Below are 15,331 nucleotides of genomic sequence, written 5' to 3' on the forward strand. Positions count from 1 at the left end.
GGGGTGGAGTTGGCCCCCGCGAGGACCCACGGACCGCCCAATTACTACGGAGTCCCAGCGATAACGTTTGGAACCGTTTGGTTCGATTTTCGGAACCGGACCAGCTTTCCAGTAACTTGAACTCCCTGACGGGTCTCGGGGTCCACCCAGGGGTGGCGAGGCGGGCTCGGGCGGCCACGGCCCGCTCGGTGCCCGGCACCTGCGCGCCCCGAGGGCGGCCGCATTACCTCGAGCCGGCTCAGGCTGGAGCTCTTGGAGCGCGACTTCCTGCGCAGGTACACGGAGAAGAACCTGCGCACGGCGAACTTCTTCATGCTCAGGTCCATCGCCCCGCGCCCAGCCTGGAGCAGCCGCAGGGCCGGGGGACGCGCATCCCCGGCATCCCAGGCGCGGGGCTCAGGTCCGCGGGCGGGCGCGCGTGGCCGGGGAGCCCGGCACGGCGGCCATGGGCGCGGGGCGTGGGGCGCGGGCTGCGGTCACAAAGGGCAGGCCGCGCCGGCCACCGCGGCCGGGGCCCCAGGCGCTCCCTCCGCCTCCTTCTCCGCCTCCCCTGCGAGTACCAGCGCCGGCCACGCGCCACGCCTACACCACGCCCACCACCACTACCGCCAATCAGCGCCCGCCGCTCCGCGCCCCGGCACGCACACCTCCTCCTCCTCCGCCCCGCCCCGCCACTACCGCCAATCAGCGCTTACCACCCCGCCCGTTCCCGCCCACCACCAGCACTGCCAATGAGAGCCCACCGCCCCGCCCAGGAGAGCCCCGCCTCTGCCGATACCTCCAATCATCAGCGTCGCCCTGTAGCTCCAGGTGCTCATCCCTCCTCCTCTTTCTACTCCTTCCTACAAGTACCAGCTCCGTGCAGCCCCGCCCCCACGCGGTTCCGCCCACGGCCCCGCCCACAGCATTGCCCGCCAATCAGCGCCCGCGGCCGCCGCATGCCTAATGAGCCCCGACCCGGGACAGCTCCCGGCTCCGGCAAGCTGTGCAGCTGCTCCGGAGCCGCGCAGTCGCGGGTGTTCCTGTCACGCAACTTCGGCCCGGCTGCTCTTTCTTCCAGCTTTGGGCCGTCATTATGTTTTCCTTCCTTAAAACATCCCTGTGCACACTTTGTCATCATGTTTTTCTCTGCCGAACCAAACTTTAATTGTTGATCAGCAAACGCAGCCAAAACCTCAGCGGCACAGCGAGCGAGGCACCCGCGCCTGCCAGCGGGCCCTGCAGCTCGGCCCAGAGCCGCCCGCCGCGGAACCGGCGCCTTCCCTCCGCCGGCGGACAAAGGCGCCCGAGGGCGGGGGCTCAGGCAGCCCGCGGGGCGCCTCCCTCCCGCGGCTGCAGAACAAAGACGCATCCGCCCTCCGCAGCTGGTCCCGCTCTAGGAAACGTCTACACAGATGGCTTATCAGGGCCCGCGCTGGGAATACCCGGGGCGGGGTGACCTGGGTCTAGGGCGAGGCCCTCAGACCCGCTGCTGGCGGCAGCGCCGCTCGGGATCGCCTTAAAGGGAAACACTTTTTTTTTTCCTCTAGAAATGCTCACCAAGGGCTACAGCAGGGCCGAGAATGCGGGCTTACGACCCCGTGCAGCCTGCTCTGTTTTCCTCTTGTGCACGTGTTGAGTTTGTGTTTAAAAACAGGGAGAAACCGAGCCCATTGACATAGCACCATCACCACCTGCAAAGACCAGAAACGAGTGCGGTGGTGAGTTGACAAGTCTTGCTTGCTCTTTTGCAGTGCGAACTGCAAAATCCTCGCGTTGTTTTGCTCGCTGGACTAGTCAGATATTGCGTTAATACTCGTGATAGGCTATTTTGGCTGAGGTGGGTAGAGAGGTCAGAATGTCCTTAAACAAGAGCTTTAAACTCATGCTGCATCCGGGCTGAGGTGAGGTCAGATAGGCTCTCTGGGTTTCCTGGAGACCCGCGTTGAGCGGTGCTGCTCCGGAGTGGAAGCCGGGAGTTTAGCACCAGTACTGTGGCGCTGCCCCTTCCTTGCTTGGTGAACTTGGGTGCCCTTGCACGTTGTTCCCACGACTCATCTCTAAGAGGAAAATACGAGTGAAACCTGTCTCATCTCCCTTACTGGATACCAAGAGGCTTATGCAAGATCGCCGATATGGGAGTGCTTTGTGAATTTAAATAGTGCAATTGATTTTCATATTATGTATTAAAGGAGCTATAATGACTATTTTTCTTTAAAAACAGAAGTGCAGGACCCCACACGGACACCAAACACTGTTTTTGCTGCTTTTCAAGACGGTGTGCCAGTTAAGTGCCCCTGAAAACTGCGTTTCCTGCTTCCTTTAAAGTTCTGCTGGGAGGGTAGTAGTAATCTGTGCTCTCAGAACCAGCCTTTTAGTGCCCTGTATCCCTGCTGGGGCCCTCAGGCATCCTGGCTCTAGGCAAACACAAAGACACTCTATACCCAGCACGGGAAGCGGTAGATGGACCTCCGACTGGACACAGACTCCGGGAGTGAGGGAGGGCCAACCCGACCATGCTTCCCTCGGAAGGGGAGCCAGTAATACTGGCCGGAGACAGGAGTGCTGAATGCCAACCATACCAACTCATGGGTATCCTGTTCAGGTCAAAAGCCCCAAGGCAGGCCTAAGTCAAGGCTTGTGTTGTACCAACAATAGTATTTTGACCTGATGTGACAAAATCGGAAAGGAAATATTTCATGGGACATTCATGAGTTCCCCAAATTTGAAGGTAACAAAACTGTTCTGTTGAACTAGGGGGGGAAATCATTCAGATTTCATTGGAATTCATTGCTAGAACAATAAATCTGTTTGCCTTTGTTTTTCTCCTGGTAAAATACATGTATACCAAAATCTCTAGTGATCACAGAACACTACTTCATGTGCTTATGTAATGAAATCCTCCAAAACCACTAAATCTAGGGTAAGTATAATATCAAGACCCACTGTAACCTAAATCCAAATTATCCTTACCAAATTCCAGAAAAAAAAGTGAACTTGATAAAGGCTCTTGCCCAGTTGATGGAATGGGAGAGGGCTAAGGGGAGATAAAGAGCTTGGTAGACCTCTGAGTATCTCACATTTTCTGTGATTCAAGCACAGTAAGTTTGAGACTGAATTCCGTGGTGACTACTACTTCTGTGAGTACCAGATTAGCTGATGTGTGGTCAGTGCAATTCCACAAGTGATTATCAAGCACCTACTAACATCTGGCACTGTGGTGGTCATTTGTGACACAAAATGATTACAACATCCCAAGAAGTTCACAGTCTTATGGAAGAGAAGGTGAGTGAACAGACAAAGCTGATGCCGTTTTTATGTAAAGTGAAAGAAATGTATAAGAGATGAATGAGAAGCCAATTCTAATTGGCGAAGTCAAGGAGGAGATGGCCTTTGCTCTGAATCCCTGAGGGTAAGAAGATGAGGGAATAGGTTTCCTGGACAGACAAGAGGAGGTGGGAGTCCCAGGCTGAGGAATAACAGGGCACAGTCAGGGGGCTGTGACAAGGTTTCCCATCTCTCCCCGCTACACAGGTACCTTTGTGGGTAAGGCTGGTGTGTTCTCTGCATATGGGAAGATGCCACATTCTCAGGGCATCCCACAGGATTGGCTTAAGAGTGACATCCAAGAGCTTCTAATTAGTCAAGTACCACAAATGTCTGTTCGTCTCCAAACAGTCCTACAGGCTGCTGAAAGTTTCAAGCTTCTAGAACTCTCATTTATTTCTAAAACTCTCATATATTATTTTCAATAAAATGCTAAATTGCACTTCAAGTGAGACTTTATATATCTTTAAAATAAATTGAAACATTCGGTCTTCATTAGGACTAAAGTTTTGCCACGGCAGCTGAATTCACTAGGTTCCCTGATGCAAAACTTCACCAGGATTACCAGGGTCACCTGGTGCTGGTTAGCTGAGAAAGCGGGAAATCGTGCTTTTCCAGAGTATCAGCATTCGAAGGCTCTGCCCATCACAGGCATCCTACTGGGTGCTCCAGAGACAGTGTCCAGCCAATATGAGGGAGGGAGGTGGGCTTCAGTGTGTGCCCCTGTGAACGACTGCCTGTGGCTGTGATGCAAACGGGTTCAGTCAAGCTTCTCTCAGTGTAGTCCCTGAGTGTACAGAAAGGAATCCTTTTCCTGGGCTGTGGGTCCCTGTGTACTTGAAGTATTTATGACTTTGAAGTTTCTTGAATGTAGGAATTAGTGCTTGCTCAGAAGATGGTCTTAAAATCCTGAGACCCTAGAAGGGAAACTGTAGTAGACATTTCAGGTGGGGGCACGTTCAGAGCAGGTGTCAGCAAGGGGCCTGGAGCTGTCAGGGAAGGGCCACTTGGGCCCTCAGCAAAAGTTAGAAGGGATCAAGTTTGCCTCTGGTCTCTGGCTGGCCCATGGCCCTCACCCACAGGACACTTGTCTCGGGTCTCATTCACATCTGGGTACCAACCAAGCCACGTCAGAATGACACCTTTGCCCTCAGTTTAACAGTTTAAAATCTCTGAGCATATTGAAAATTTAATAAGAAAGTCTTAATGAGTAAAAGTCTTCAAAACGATAGAAATAAAGCTCTAATGGTGAAATACCAGGAAATGGAATTTACATTTGAAACCATAGGGCCTGGTTTCTGGGTAGTCGGTAGAGGGAGGTGGAAACCCACAGGCCAGTTGTACTTGACCCTTATTGACTGGCTTAGATTTAGGAAGAAAAACCACATTGGGTTTCAAGCTGTGGGAACCAGCATGGCTGGCTTCCTCCCTCCCCGCTAGAGCCCTCATCCCCCATCCAACCTGGGTAGGAAGGCACAGAGGTCACAGAAGGTGGGCTTCACCTGCAACACCTCCCCCACCAGCCCACTGTGAGAACAGCTTTGGATTTTATTGGTTTTTAAATACTATGTTCCTTCATACCATTTTCTTTTGAAACCCATTTATAAACCATAGGGCCAGAATCTACAGTGAGGCTGATCAAATAACTTTCCTGATAACATATATTTTTTCGTCCCTCTGCCTGGGGCACTCTGGTGCCTTCCATGGTGTCAGCGGAGCACAGCTGGAGTCATGACTCCCAAATGGCAAGAAGGGAGGGCCCTGCCTCAGTGAGCCCTTTTTGTCTTTGAGACAGTGGAATCCAAGAGATGGCGCGAACACACAGTGCAGTCATAGACACAGCGGAGCAGAGACAGACCAGAGAGAGGCTGTGTGGCAAACAGAGCCCAGACGGGTGGCACTTCGGGGCAGCACCAGTATCAGCGAAGGTACAAATGCCTTGAAAAGACCTAAATCAAACACCACATGAGACAGATGAAATTCAGACAGACAGGAGGTGGGGACAGTGCTCCACTCCGCACATTTCCAGGATACTAATTCCAGCTGCCATGCGGTGCCTTTAACCTCCAGGACCTGTTCGCCTTATAGCTGAAGCTTTGTACCCTTTGAGCAACATCGCCCTTCCCCACCCCCAGCCCTGGGGAGTTTTTAGACTCCACAGATAAGTGAGATCGTGGATATTTATCTTCCCATGTCTGGCTTATTCCACCTAGTATGATGTCCTCAGGCCCATCTGTGTTGCCCGCAGGTAGCTATGTGAGGTGATGGCTGTGTTCATTAGCTTGATTGTGGGAATCCTTACATGAGGTATACCTACAGCAAACACCATGGGGTATCCCTTAAATTATGCAACTTTTGGCTGCACGGGGCAGCTCATGCCTATAATCCCAGCACTTTGGGAGGCTGAGGTGAGCGGATCACCTGAGATCAGGAGTTCGAGACCAGCCTGACCAACATGGAGAAACCCCATCTCTACTAAAAATACAAAATTAGTCGGGTGTGGTGGCGCATGCCTATAATCCCAGCTACTTGAGAAGCTAAGGCAGGAGAATCCCTTGAACCCGGGAGGCAGAGTTGCAGTGAGTGGGGATCATACCATTGCACTCCAGCCTGGGCAACAAGAGCGAAATTCCATCTCAAAAAAAAAATAATAATAATTTGTCAATTATACCTCAACGAAGCTGGAGGAAATAAAACGAATGAATGAGGAAGGACATACAGAAATCAACAGCAACAACACAGAGGAGAAAGACCAGAAGGGAGACACAAAGACCAGGAGACCAAGAAGGAACTTAACCCAAAGGAAAAGGAAACTGGGAGCCGAAGCTTAGTGAGGGAGGAGGAAGCAGGGACAGACAGTGCAACTCAGGAACAGGGTCGGGGAAAGGCAGAGGCACAATGAGCGGTGTGGGGAGGCCAGAGGACAACGTGGACTCAACATGGGTATGAAATACCTCGGGGCCGGGCACAGGGGCTCATGCCTGCAATCCCAGCACTTCAGGAGGCCGAGATGGGCAGATCACTTGAGCCCAGGAGTTCAAGGCCAGCCTGGGCAGTATGGCAAAACCCATGTTTTCTCTACTAAAAAATAGAAAAATTAGTTGGATGTGGTGGTGCGTGCCTGTGGTCCCAGCTACTTGGGAGGCTGAAGTGGAAGGATCACTTGAGCCTGGGAGGCAGCGATGGCAGTGAGCTGAGATCGTGCCACTGCACTCCAGCCTGGGTCACAGAGTGAGAGCCCATCTCAAAAACACCAAAAACAAAAAACAACCTCAGAGGGGATTGCCTAAGTCCACAGAGCAAGAAAGGAAATTGGGGCAGAGTAAAGGGATGAGTTTCTTCTTCTACCTCTGGCCAGTGTGTAAGGATGGGGTGCTCAGAGCTGGTGGGGTACTTTGGGCTGATGAGGTCATGCTAAGCATGGCACAGCAGAAAACTGGAAACATTTTGGATCCTTGATAACACTGTTGAGTTACTGCATTAACTGATTCTGCAGCCAAACCTCTTTGAGGCTTATTTCTGTGGAAAATAAATCTTCTCATTGAGCTGAGTTTTCTGTCGTTTGCAGCCAAAGGGATCCTAACTGGTGCGCTGAGCAAGGCACTCATTATTCACTCGGTTAATCCATAGACTTACATCCAGTTCCTAAATCTAAACTTTTATAAAAGTTACTTATGGATTATTTAATAGTCATACTATTTGTAAAACATTATGGTAGAAAATGCTGTGAGATTATAATTACAGTTATAATTATAGGATGGAAGAATTACTTGTTTGAATTTATTCGCGTGTCATGCATTTCATGATCTCTTCCCCTGTACTCAGCACTGTGCCCTCTCACAAGATCATCACAGGCTAGTGACAAATGATCAGATACAAAAATATACTATGAGTCAGCGGAACGTGCCACGCTTTAAGGCAGACAAACATGCAGCTGGCCCATGCGGAGGGAGGAAGGACTAGAGGGACACGGGGACGGTTTTTCAAACCAGGCAAGTGAAGATGAGAGCAGAAAGAAAGAGCATCTTGTGCAAAGGCCCTGGGGTGAGTGACACTGTGTGGCCAGAGCATGGGCTCAGGGCGTGGGGTCAGGTAGAGGGAATGACGTTTGTTCTCAGCTTAACAAAGGGGCCACTGAAGCGTGAAGCCGAGGACGACAGGGACACACTTGCATTTGAGAAAGTTCTGGCAGCAGGGTGCACAGCAGAGGAAGCAGATTCAGGGAGGTGCGCCTGTGACAGTCCTGTGGGGAAGGACAGTGTCCTCATGAAGAGCAAACCGCAGTGGCCACAGTGATGGAGAGCGAGAGGCTGAGGGGGGCAGTCATGCTGGGAGCAGAACTTGCCGGAGACCCCCGGGGCTGAGGGGAAGGAAGTGGGGCCGGACGTTTCCAGGATAAGTCCTCGAGTCCACAGGCGTCACCTCTGAGTTGCTCCTCCCCCTTCCTCATCCCTCCATTTTACCACCTCAAAAATCGAAATCGAAATCAAAATCGCTGAGCTTTTACACAGTTCACTCAGATGCTTCCCTGTAAATCCACAATTCGCAAAACCGTCAGGTTTTATTCCAACATGACCACAAACATGGAAAAACAAAGACACTTGTAAATTATGTGAGATGGGAAAATAACACATAACTCTAAAAAGGGAATTTCTTTTGCAAATGTTTTGTGAGGCAGAATCTCACTCTGTCCCCCAGGCTGGAGTGCAGTGGTGTGATCTCGGTTCACTGCAACCTCCTCCTCCTGAGATTCTTGAGTGGCTGGGGCTACAGGCGTGCGCCACCTTGCCCAGCTAATTTTTGTATTTTTACTAGAGATGGGGTTTTGCCATGTTGACCAGGCTGGTCTTGAATTCCTGACCTCAAGTGATCCGCCCACCTCAGCCTCCCAAAGTGCTGGGGTTACAGGTGTGAGCCACCACACTCGGCGTTCATTTGCAAATTTTTTTAGTGTTTGGTATAGTTTCACACCATAAATACCTCACATCCTTAAAAACCCACAGAAAAAAACTAATATTCAAGAACTAACTAGAATAATTTTTTAAAATATGAGGAAAATGAGACCATAATTTTTAAATTATAATAATTTAAATAAGACTTGTGATAACGGAGAGCCAACGGTAGTACATGAAAGCGACCGTGTGGGGCATACTTGGTTGTATTCATGTTTGTGACTCACTAATTATTAATCACTTCTCTCCCACATACACCTTGGCATGAATGAGTTAGAGAAGAACCATGGCAGGAGCCCAGTGTCATTCATCAACCCGGGTCCTCTATGCATCTACCGTGCCTGCTGCTGTGGGCTGTGCTGAGCCTGGGATCTGAGGGGCTGGGCACAGCAGGGACTCCTGCCCTGACGGGCACTGTGGTCTCTGGGGTAGCACAGACAAGCCAGGGTGCGTTCACTCCCAGGCAGGAAGGGCTTTAGAGGGGAGAGAAAGCCCTACGGGAGCACCCAGAGGAGCCGTTAGTCTCGCAGATGACTGCTACATTCACAGGCAATGATGAGCAAGCGCCAGCCAGGTACACAGGGACAGGCCAGGGTGTTCCGTCAGGGACACTCAGGCTAAAGGCCAGTGAGAGCATGGTCCTGAGGAGGCCCATTTGGCTGCTGTGTGAGGGTGTGTTGGAGTGGGGACAGGGCAGAGGAGGGGTTCTAGGTCACATGGTAGAGAGCCCCACGGAGTTTACCCCGGAAGAGGAGGAAGAGCCTGGCAGGCTTTGGCAGGAGGATGCCATGAGCATCACCTGGGCGTGTCTGGAGAAGGATGTTTAACTCTGAGCCTGCTCATCTACTGCGCTCACCCCAGGACAAGCCACCATCCCCGCCCTGGGGAGAAGGCTGCATCCACCCCAGAAGGGTGACCTGGGTGTGTCCGGTAAAGGGTGTCTTAAGTCTGACCCTGCTCATCTTCTGCGTCCACTCCAGGACAAGCCACCCTCCCCACCCTAGACCAGGGTGGTCACCTGCTAGCTTGGCTGCCCATGGCCATTCCACATAAATCCAAATCCAATCCTCCACTTCTCTGCTTATAACTCTTCCAGGCTTCTTACTTTCTTGCCAGTAAAGTGTAATGAAACCCAAACTCCTCGTTCTGCCTACACTGACTGTGCTACAAAGACCCTGGGTCTTACCACCCACCGCCCATCCCGCCCTGCCCCACCCTGCTCCGGGGCTCCACCAGCCTGGCCTTCCCTTCATTCTTGGAACCACCAAGGCTGTCCCACCTCCAGCCTTGGGTTCTGGGTCCTTCCTCTGCCTGGGCCCCTGTTCCGGCTCGCTCTCAAACTTTGGCTTCCAGCTTGAATCGGTACCTGTCTGCAGAGGCCTTCCTGGATAGCCTATCTCAGACAGGCTTGAATCAGTGCCTCCCTGCAGAGGCCTTTCTGGGTAGCCTGTCTCAGACAGGGCCTCTCTCCACTACTCTCTAGAACACCTCATGCTCATTTTCTTTACAAAACTTCTGATAATATGTGATTCTTCTATTCTTCCTTTTCTCCTCCTCCTCCTCCTCTCTTCCTCCTCCTCCTTCTCCCTCTTCCTCCTTCTCCTTCATCCTTTTCACCTTTTAAATGCTTGTCTCTAGTAATCATAATATAAGGCCCTAAGGGACAGGAACTTTAACATCCCAGAGGCTGCTGTGACACAGAGCCCAGCACACAGCAGGCACTCCATGGGTATCTTCTGCCCTTGTTGAATAAAAGATTGGGGAACGAGGCCAGGAGAAGCAGGGTGTGGCCGAAGGGAAGTGATGAACTCCAGGGTTAAATTTAGAACAAACAGGATTTCAGGATTGATCATTTGAAAGGAAAGTTTCTACCAACTCCCCGAGATACACTAAGTTTGAAGATTTCAAGGACAAATAGCTATAGGCCAATTTAAAAAAAAATGCTGAGAGGCTGTTCCAAAACCCTGACACTGCCCAGGTCTCTGAGAACACAGGACGGCCTGGACAGTGAAGGCGGGGAGCATGGAGGGGAGGAAATTTGGCAGCAACTGTGCCGAGCACCCTTCCTCTCCACCACCTAAAGGACTGGGGATGTGCCGCCTCTGTTGTTGTTACCCAGGCAGGATGACTTTTTGGGGCCCCTTGGGGAGTGCTGATATGCTAGGACCAGGTGGCTTAGGTCTGGCATCCACTGGGACCATCTGGAGGGGAACGCGAGGAGGACAGAGAGGCTGTGTGGTGGCTGACCCTGTCCGCGCAAGGTTTGTTGGCCAAGGACATATGAGTGCTTCCTACAGGCCGGGCCTGGGCCAGGGAGGGGCCATGTGAAGTCCTCAGAGACTGTGCCTGGAGTGAAGCCAACAGGAACCTCCAGGAGAGAAGGGTCAGGCTGGGGAAGAGAGGAGAGCAGTTGAAGCCCATTCTCTCCCCTCCTCTTCCTCACTCCTGGCTCTGGCCCCGAGAGGAACAATGAGCAGGTGCCAGGTGGGGGGAGAGGGTGGTAGGGGACACGCAAGGTGGAGAGTAGGAGAGCCAGCAAGCTCGGACTGCAGGCTGCCTGCGCAGGTCTCTGAAAGGGACCCATCCTGAGGACCTGAAATGCTAACTAAGCGCTCAGAACTTAAAGTCAGTGTGGGCTGTCTGTTGTCCAAGAGTGGGAAGAAAAGCTGTGGAAAGTGACAGAGTCCTCACTGGAGAAGGGGGCGTTTGTCCCACTGGTGGACATTGAAATGTGTGTTTTGACCCAATCTCAAGACAGGTTTGTTCAAGTCAATGATGTGAGTAAGCAGAGGCAGGAACCAAGAAGCGGGTCCAGATTTGCAGCATAAGACCCCGTGTCACAGCCGTGGGGGCCGCAGAGGACAGAGCCCACCCCCCAAAGTGGGAGTCCAGCAGGGTGCTGCACTTGGCCTCAGGGCGGCTGAGGGAGGACCCCAGAACCCCCTGGATGAGGAATCGTGGTTGAACACTGGCGCTAAGCAGGGGGCCGGGAGCGTGGGAAATCCTCTGTGAGTTTGTGGCCACAGCCAGCCTACGCACAGGGGCACGGCCTCGGTTCACCGCCTGTGTGAAGACAGCAGCACCAACTCCGGCTGACAATTTAAAGTGGTCTTGAGTTGTTGTTGCCCTAGGTGCCTAGCAGAAACAATCACAAAGGCTTTCTAGAGGAATCTGCATTAAACCAGGCTTCAAAGAAATCCCTCAGACACAGCTCCAAGGAGCGCAAGCTCACACTCGCTGTGCGCAAAATCCACAAGAAAGCCGAATTCAGGAGCACAGCCCGCAAGACAGCCGGCCGCAGACTCGGCTGTGAGCAGGCTCCAGCCACTGGACTGTCCAGGGGAGAGCAGTGAATGTCAGATTTGATAAGCTTAAGGAGATAAAAGCAAGACATGAAAATGCGATTAAAGACAAGAGACTCAAAGTGACCAAACAGATAAAAAAAAGAACAATGTCGCTCTTGAAATGGAAAGACATGAATTACATACAGCTGAGCATCCCTACCGTTTATTAAAGAGCAAATTAGATGTAGCTGGAGACAGGCGAAAGACGGATCTAAAAACGACCGCGGTAAGCAGGAGCCTGTGATGGACCGTACACTGGGAAGTAAAATATCTTGAATTAAATTTCTACCCGCTGTTCAGATCCTGTGACCTGACTTTGGCTGAAATTCTCTGAGTCTCTGGAACAGTGGTTCTGGGGCAGTGGAGGATGGGTCCCAGGGGACATCTGGCAGTGTTAGAGACATTTTTGATTGTCACAGCTGGGTGGGGCTACCGGCATCTTGTGGGTTGAGGCTGGGCACTGCTGAACACTCTACAGTATACAGGACAGGCTCATTACCAAGACGTGCCCATCAAAAATGTCAGTAGTCTCTTTTCCTTCTGCTCAGTTTGTTTGTGAACCTAAAATGGCTCTTAAAAAATAAGTCTATTTTTAAAAATGTTGATGGTGAGGTTGAAAAAGCCCACTCTAAGATGAAGAGGGAGGAAGAAGAGAAAAAAAAGCCCTTTTCTCACTAGGTCATCACCTATGAAGACAGCAATTTCATGCAGTTAAACCAATATGTGGAAGTGCTTTATAAATTGTAAGGTGCTTAACGGAGTTATTCGTAGAAATCCTAGAGTTTCACACAGAAAATGAATGAAATGGCTGGGAAGAGAGTTGACTCCCAAATATGAGAATTTTTATCTGAAAACACCCCTATTAAACTGTATTGTGTTATGCAAGGCATGACCATGTGCCCTACTGCCCAAACCAGAAGGTAAGACTTACCGTGACCTCCTGACACCTCCTTATTCCCTACGTCTCTAGTTACTGAGATTTGCCAACTGTGCCTTCTACATGTTTTCCCCATCTTGCCTTCTTTCCAGCCCTGCCCTCCATAACACAGCGTGGGCCCTCCGCAGCTCTTGCCAGAAAATAGTAATTACTGGCTAAAGGCTTTCCCTACAACCTACCTGTGGTCCTGCCACCAGCCTGATCCTTCTAGAAGCGAATCTGGTTCAGTTACCCCAGGGCATGCCTAGCTCCAGAGCTTGGAGGCTTGGAAGCCCCGGACTCTGTTCTTCCTGGCCAGGCCTTCTTCCGCGTTGCCTTTGCCCCTCCTCCGTCCCCGAGGGCGCAGTCTCTGCTCCTGCCCCGCTGACTTACTCCTAAGAAGATGAACTGCGGTGTCTCCGTGACATCATTCACGCGGTGGCCACGGCTGTCCTTCCTGCCCGCTCTGCCTCTGCCCACTGGCCACATCTCCTTCCAGCATCTTCCAGACCCAGCATTGCTCCAGGAAGCCACACCGAGATCACTCCACCCCACAGGCCCTGTTGGGGTCTCTCTTGGGCTCCTCTAGTTTGCTCACTGTGCTGTATTAAAACTTTGGGTTCACCTCTCTCTCCTACCAACGTTAAAATACTTGAGAAGCAAGTGTCCGTAGCGTTCCATACGTGTATGTAAACAGACGTTACTAGGATTATTTTCAGTGCGTTGCTGAGTAGGAAGAGCTTTGGCCTACATTATTATTTCTGTGACACATTTATCTACGAAGCAGACACAGTGAACCCCCTTATGCAGCGAAGATGCTGAGGCTCTAGGAGGTTAACCCAGAAATAAGGGACTTTTCCAAGCCTATACATAAATTATAGAGGAATTCAAAAGGAAGGGAGTTAGCAGGAAAGAGGAAACAGGTTACAACTATAGCAGGAAGGATTTCTGTAGCTTAAAAAGGAAAAAAAAAACCCCACCATAGAAAAATTTCTCAAGATCTGGCACGGGTACAAAGGAGAACATAAAATCTTTGCTAGATTTGTTTTAGCAAATTTTCATTGTTTAAAAATATTTCATAAACACCTATAGTATTTCAGGCACTAAATACCTCTACTAGAGATGAGAACTTGATGAACACGTAAAAGCCAGACAGGGGGAGCTGAGAATAGCCCATGTGGCAGCCCCGGGAGCAGCGCGCCTTGTGGTGCCGTCTCCCCCTCCCCTCATCAAGGGAGCTGGGGAGGAAGCTGGGGCTGGGAGGCAGCACCGCCCTTCCCCGCTCCACTGGGCTTTTCCCTGTTCTCGGCAATATAGAGAGAGCCTTCCAGGAACACATGAGAATGCTAGATAAAACAAGGGGGAAATCTCTTCTAACGAAGTGTGGCTGGTCCTCATTACAAATCTGCTTGGTCATTATAAAATGGTCATTTTATAATCTGCTGGTCTAATGAAGCAGGGAAGAATAAATGCAGGCAAAAAATGAGGACAAGGAGATATTGTGAGGGCGAGCACTGTTCTGAGCAGTGCCTGTCCTGCAGGCTTATGTGAGTCTCTGCCATCTAGACCAGAGGTTCAGTGGGGGGCCAAGCAGGGTGTGGGGTCGGATCCAAGTTGGCATTCCCATAGAGCAGACTCGACGGCGTGACCTTGGAAGAACCTCACTGTGAAGAAGGAGGCTTGCGTGTTCAGGTGGGAGTGTGGAAAAGAGCAAGGGGTAAAAACTGCCCTCTCAGATTTCTGCAGCTCACACTTCAGCCAGTTGGAAGCAAAATCCTCACTGCTAGTGTGGCCTGAAAAACTCCAATCCAAACTTTTAGTTTTTAGAGATTCCAGATTGGTAGCACACGGAGGACCAGGCGGAGGCAAATGTAAGTACAATCAGGAAGAACATGCATTAAACATGTCTCACAGTTTAAACGGGAAATTCTAAGGGGCATGAGCTCGCAAATATAAATCACTAAATAATCACAGATACAAACTGTGGGCAAGAGTCAGCAAAGACAACAAATTGCAAAATCAGACCTGTACAGATAGCAAAGGTTAGGAATTCGTATAAATAATATAAAATATGTGTGTTCAATACATTTGAAAAACAGCAAGGAAGGTTGAAGCATTGCAAGAAAACAAGAGATTATAAAATGACCATGCAGATTTGTAAAAATAAGTAAAACCTTAAAATTGAAACAATAATAATTTAAATAAAAAATTCAATAGATTGGCTGGGTGTGGTGGCTCATGCTTATAATCCCAGCACTTTGGGAGGCCAAGGTGGGCGGATCACTTGAGGTCAGGAGTTCAAGACCAGCCTGGCCAACATGGTGAAACCCCATCTCTACTAAAAATACAAAAATCAGCCAGTGTGGTGGTGCACACCTGTAATCCCAGCTACACGGAGGACTGAGGGAGAAGAATTGTTTGAACCTGGGAGGCGGAGGGTGCAGTGAGCTGAGATCACACCACTGCACTCCAGCCTGGGTAAAAGAGTGAGACTCCATCACACACACAAAAAAAAAAAAAAAAATTCAATAGATCGATTAACAGCAGTTTGGACAAAGTCCAAGAAAGAGTTGGTAAAACAGATGTTGGATCTGATGATAATTGAGAGAAAGACAGAAATACAGGAAATATGAAAGGGGGGTTAAGAAAGATGGAAGATAGGAGGAGAAAAATCCAGCATGCCTCTGACTATTAGAATGAGACAGAAGAAACAAAGAAAAATAGAAAAGCACTATTCAAAGAGGTGAGGCAATACTGCAGAATTTTTCAGAGTAGATAAAACATACCAATCTTCATATTTATAAAGACCCCCC

The 15,331-nt window shown here is 50.5% G+C and overlaps 1 protein-coding gene across 4 annotated transcripts in view; it reads right to left on the reverse strand.

Moving 5' to 3' along the window:
* Nucleotides 1-15,331, reverse strand: part of RPS6KA2 (ribosomal protein S6 kinase A2) — a 456,813-nt gene that overhangs the window by 209,668 nt on the left and 231,814 nt on the right. The window contains exon 1 of one of the 4 annotated variants that reach the window (XM_032162354.2): nt 228-558. The exons of the other annotated variants lie outside the window; for them this stretch is intronic. Within the exon in view, the coding sequence (XP_032018245.1) occupies nt 228-326 (99 nt within the window). The 5' untranslated portion in view covers nt 327-558. Of the gene's footprint in view, nt 1-227; nt 559-15,331 lie in introns of those variants that run through there. 4 annotated transcript variants of the gene reach the window in all.

The sequence above is a fragment of the Hylobates moloch genome, unplaced genomic scaffold (assembly GCF_009828535.3).
Source record: "Hylobates moloch isolate HMO894 unplaced genomic scaffold, HMol_V3 SCAFFOLD_2, whole genome shotgun sequence".
Lineage (NCBI taxonomy): Eukaryota > Metazoa > Chordata > Mammalia > Primates > Hylobatidae > Hylobates > Hylobates moloch.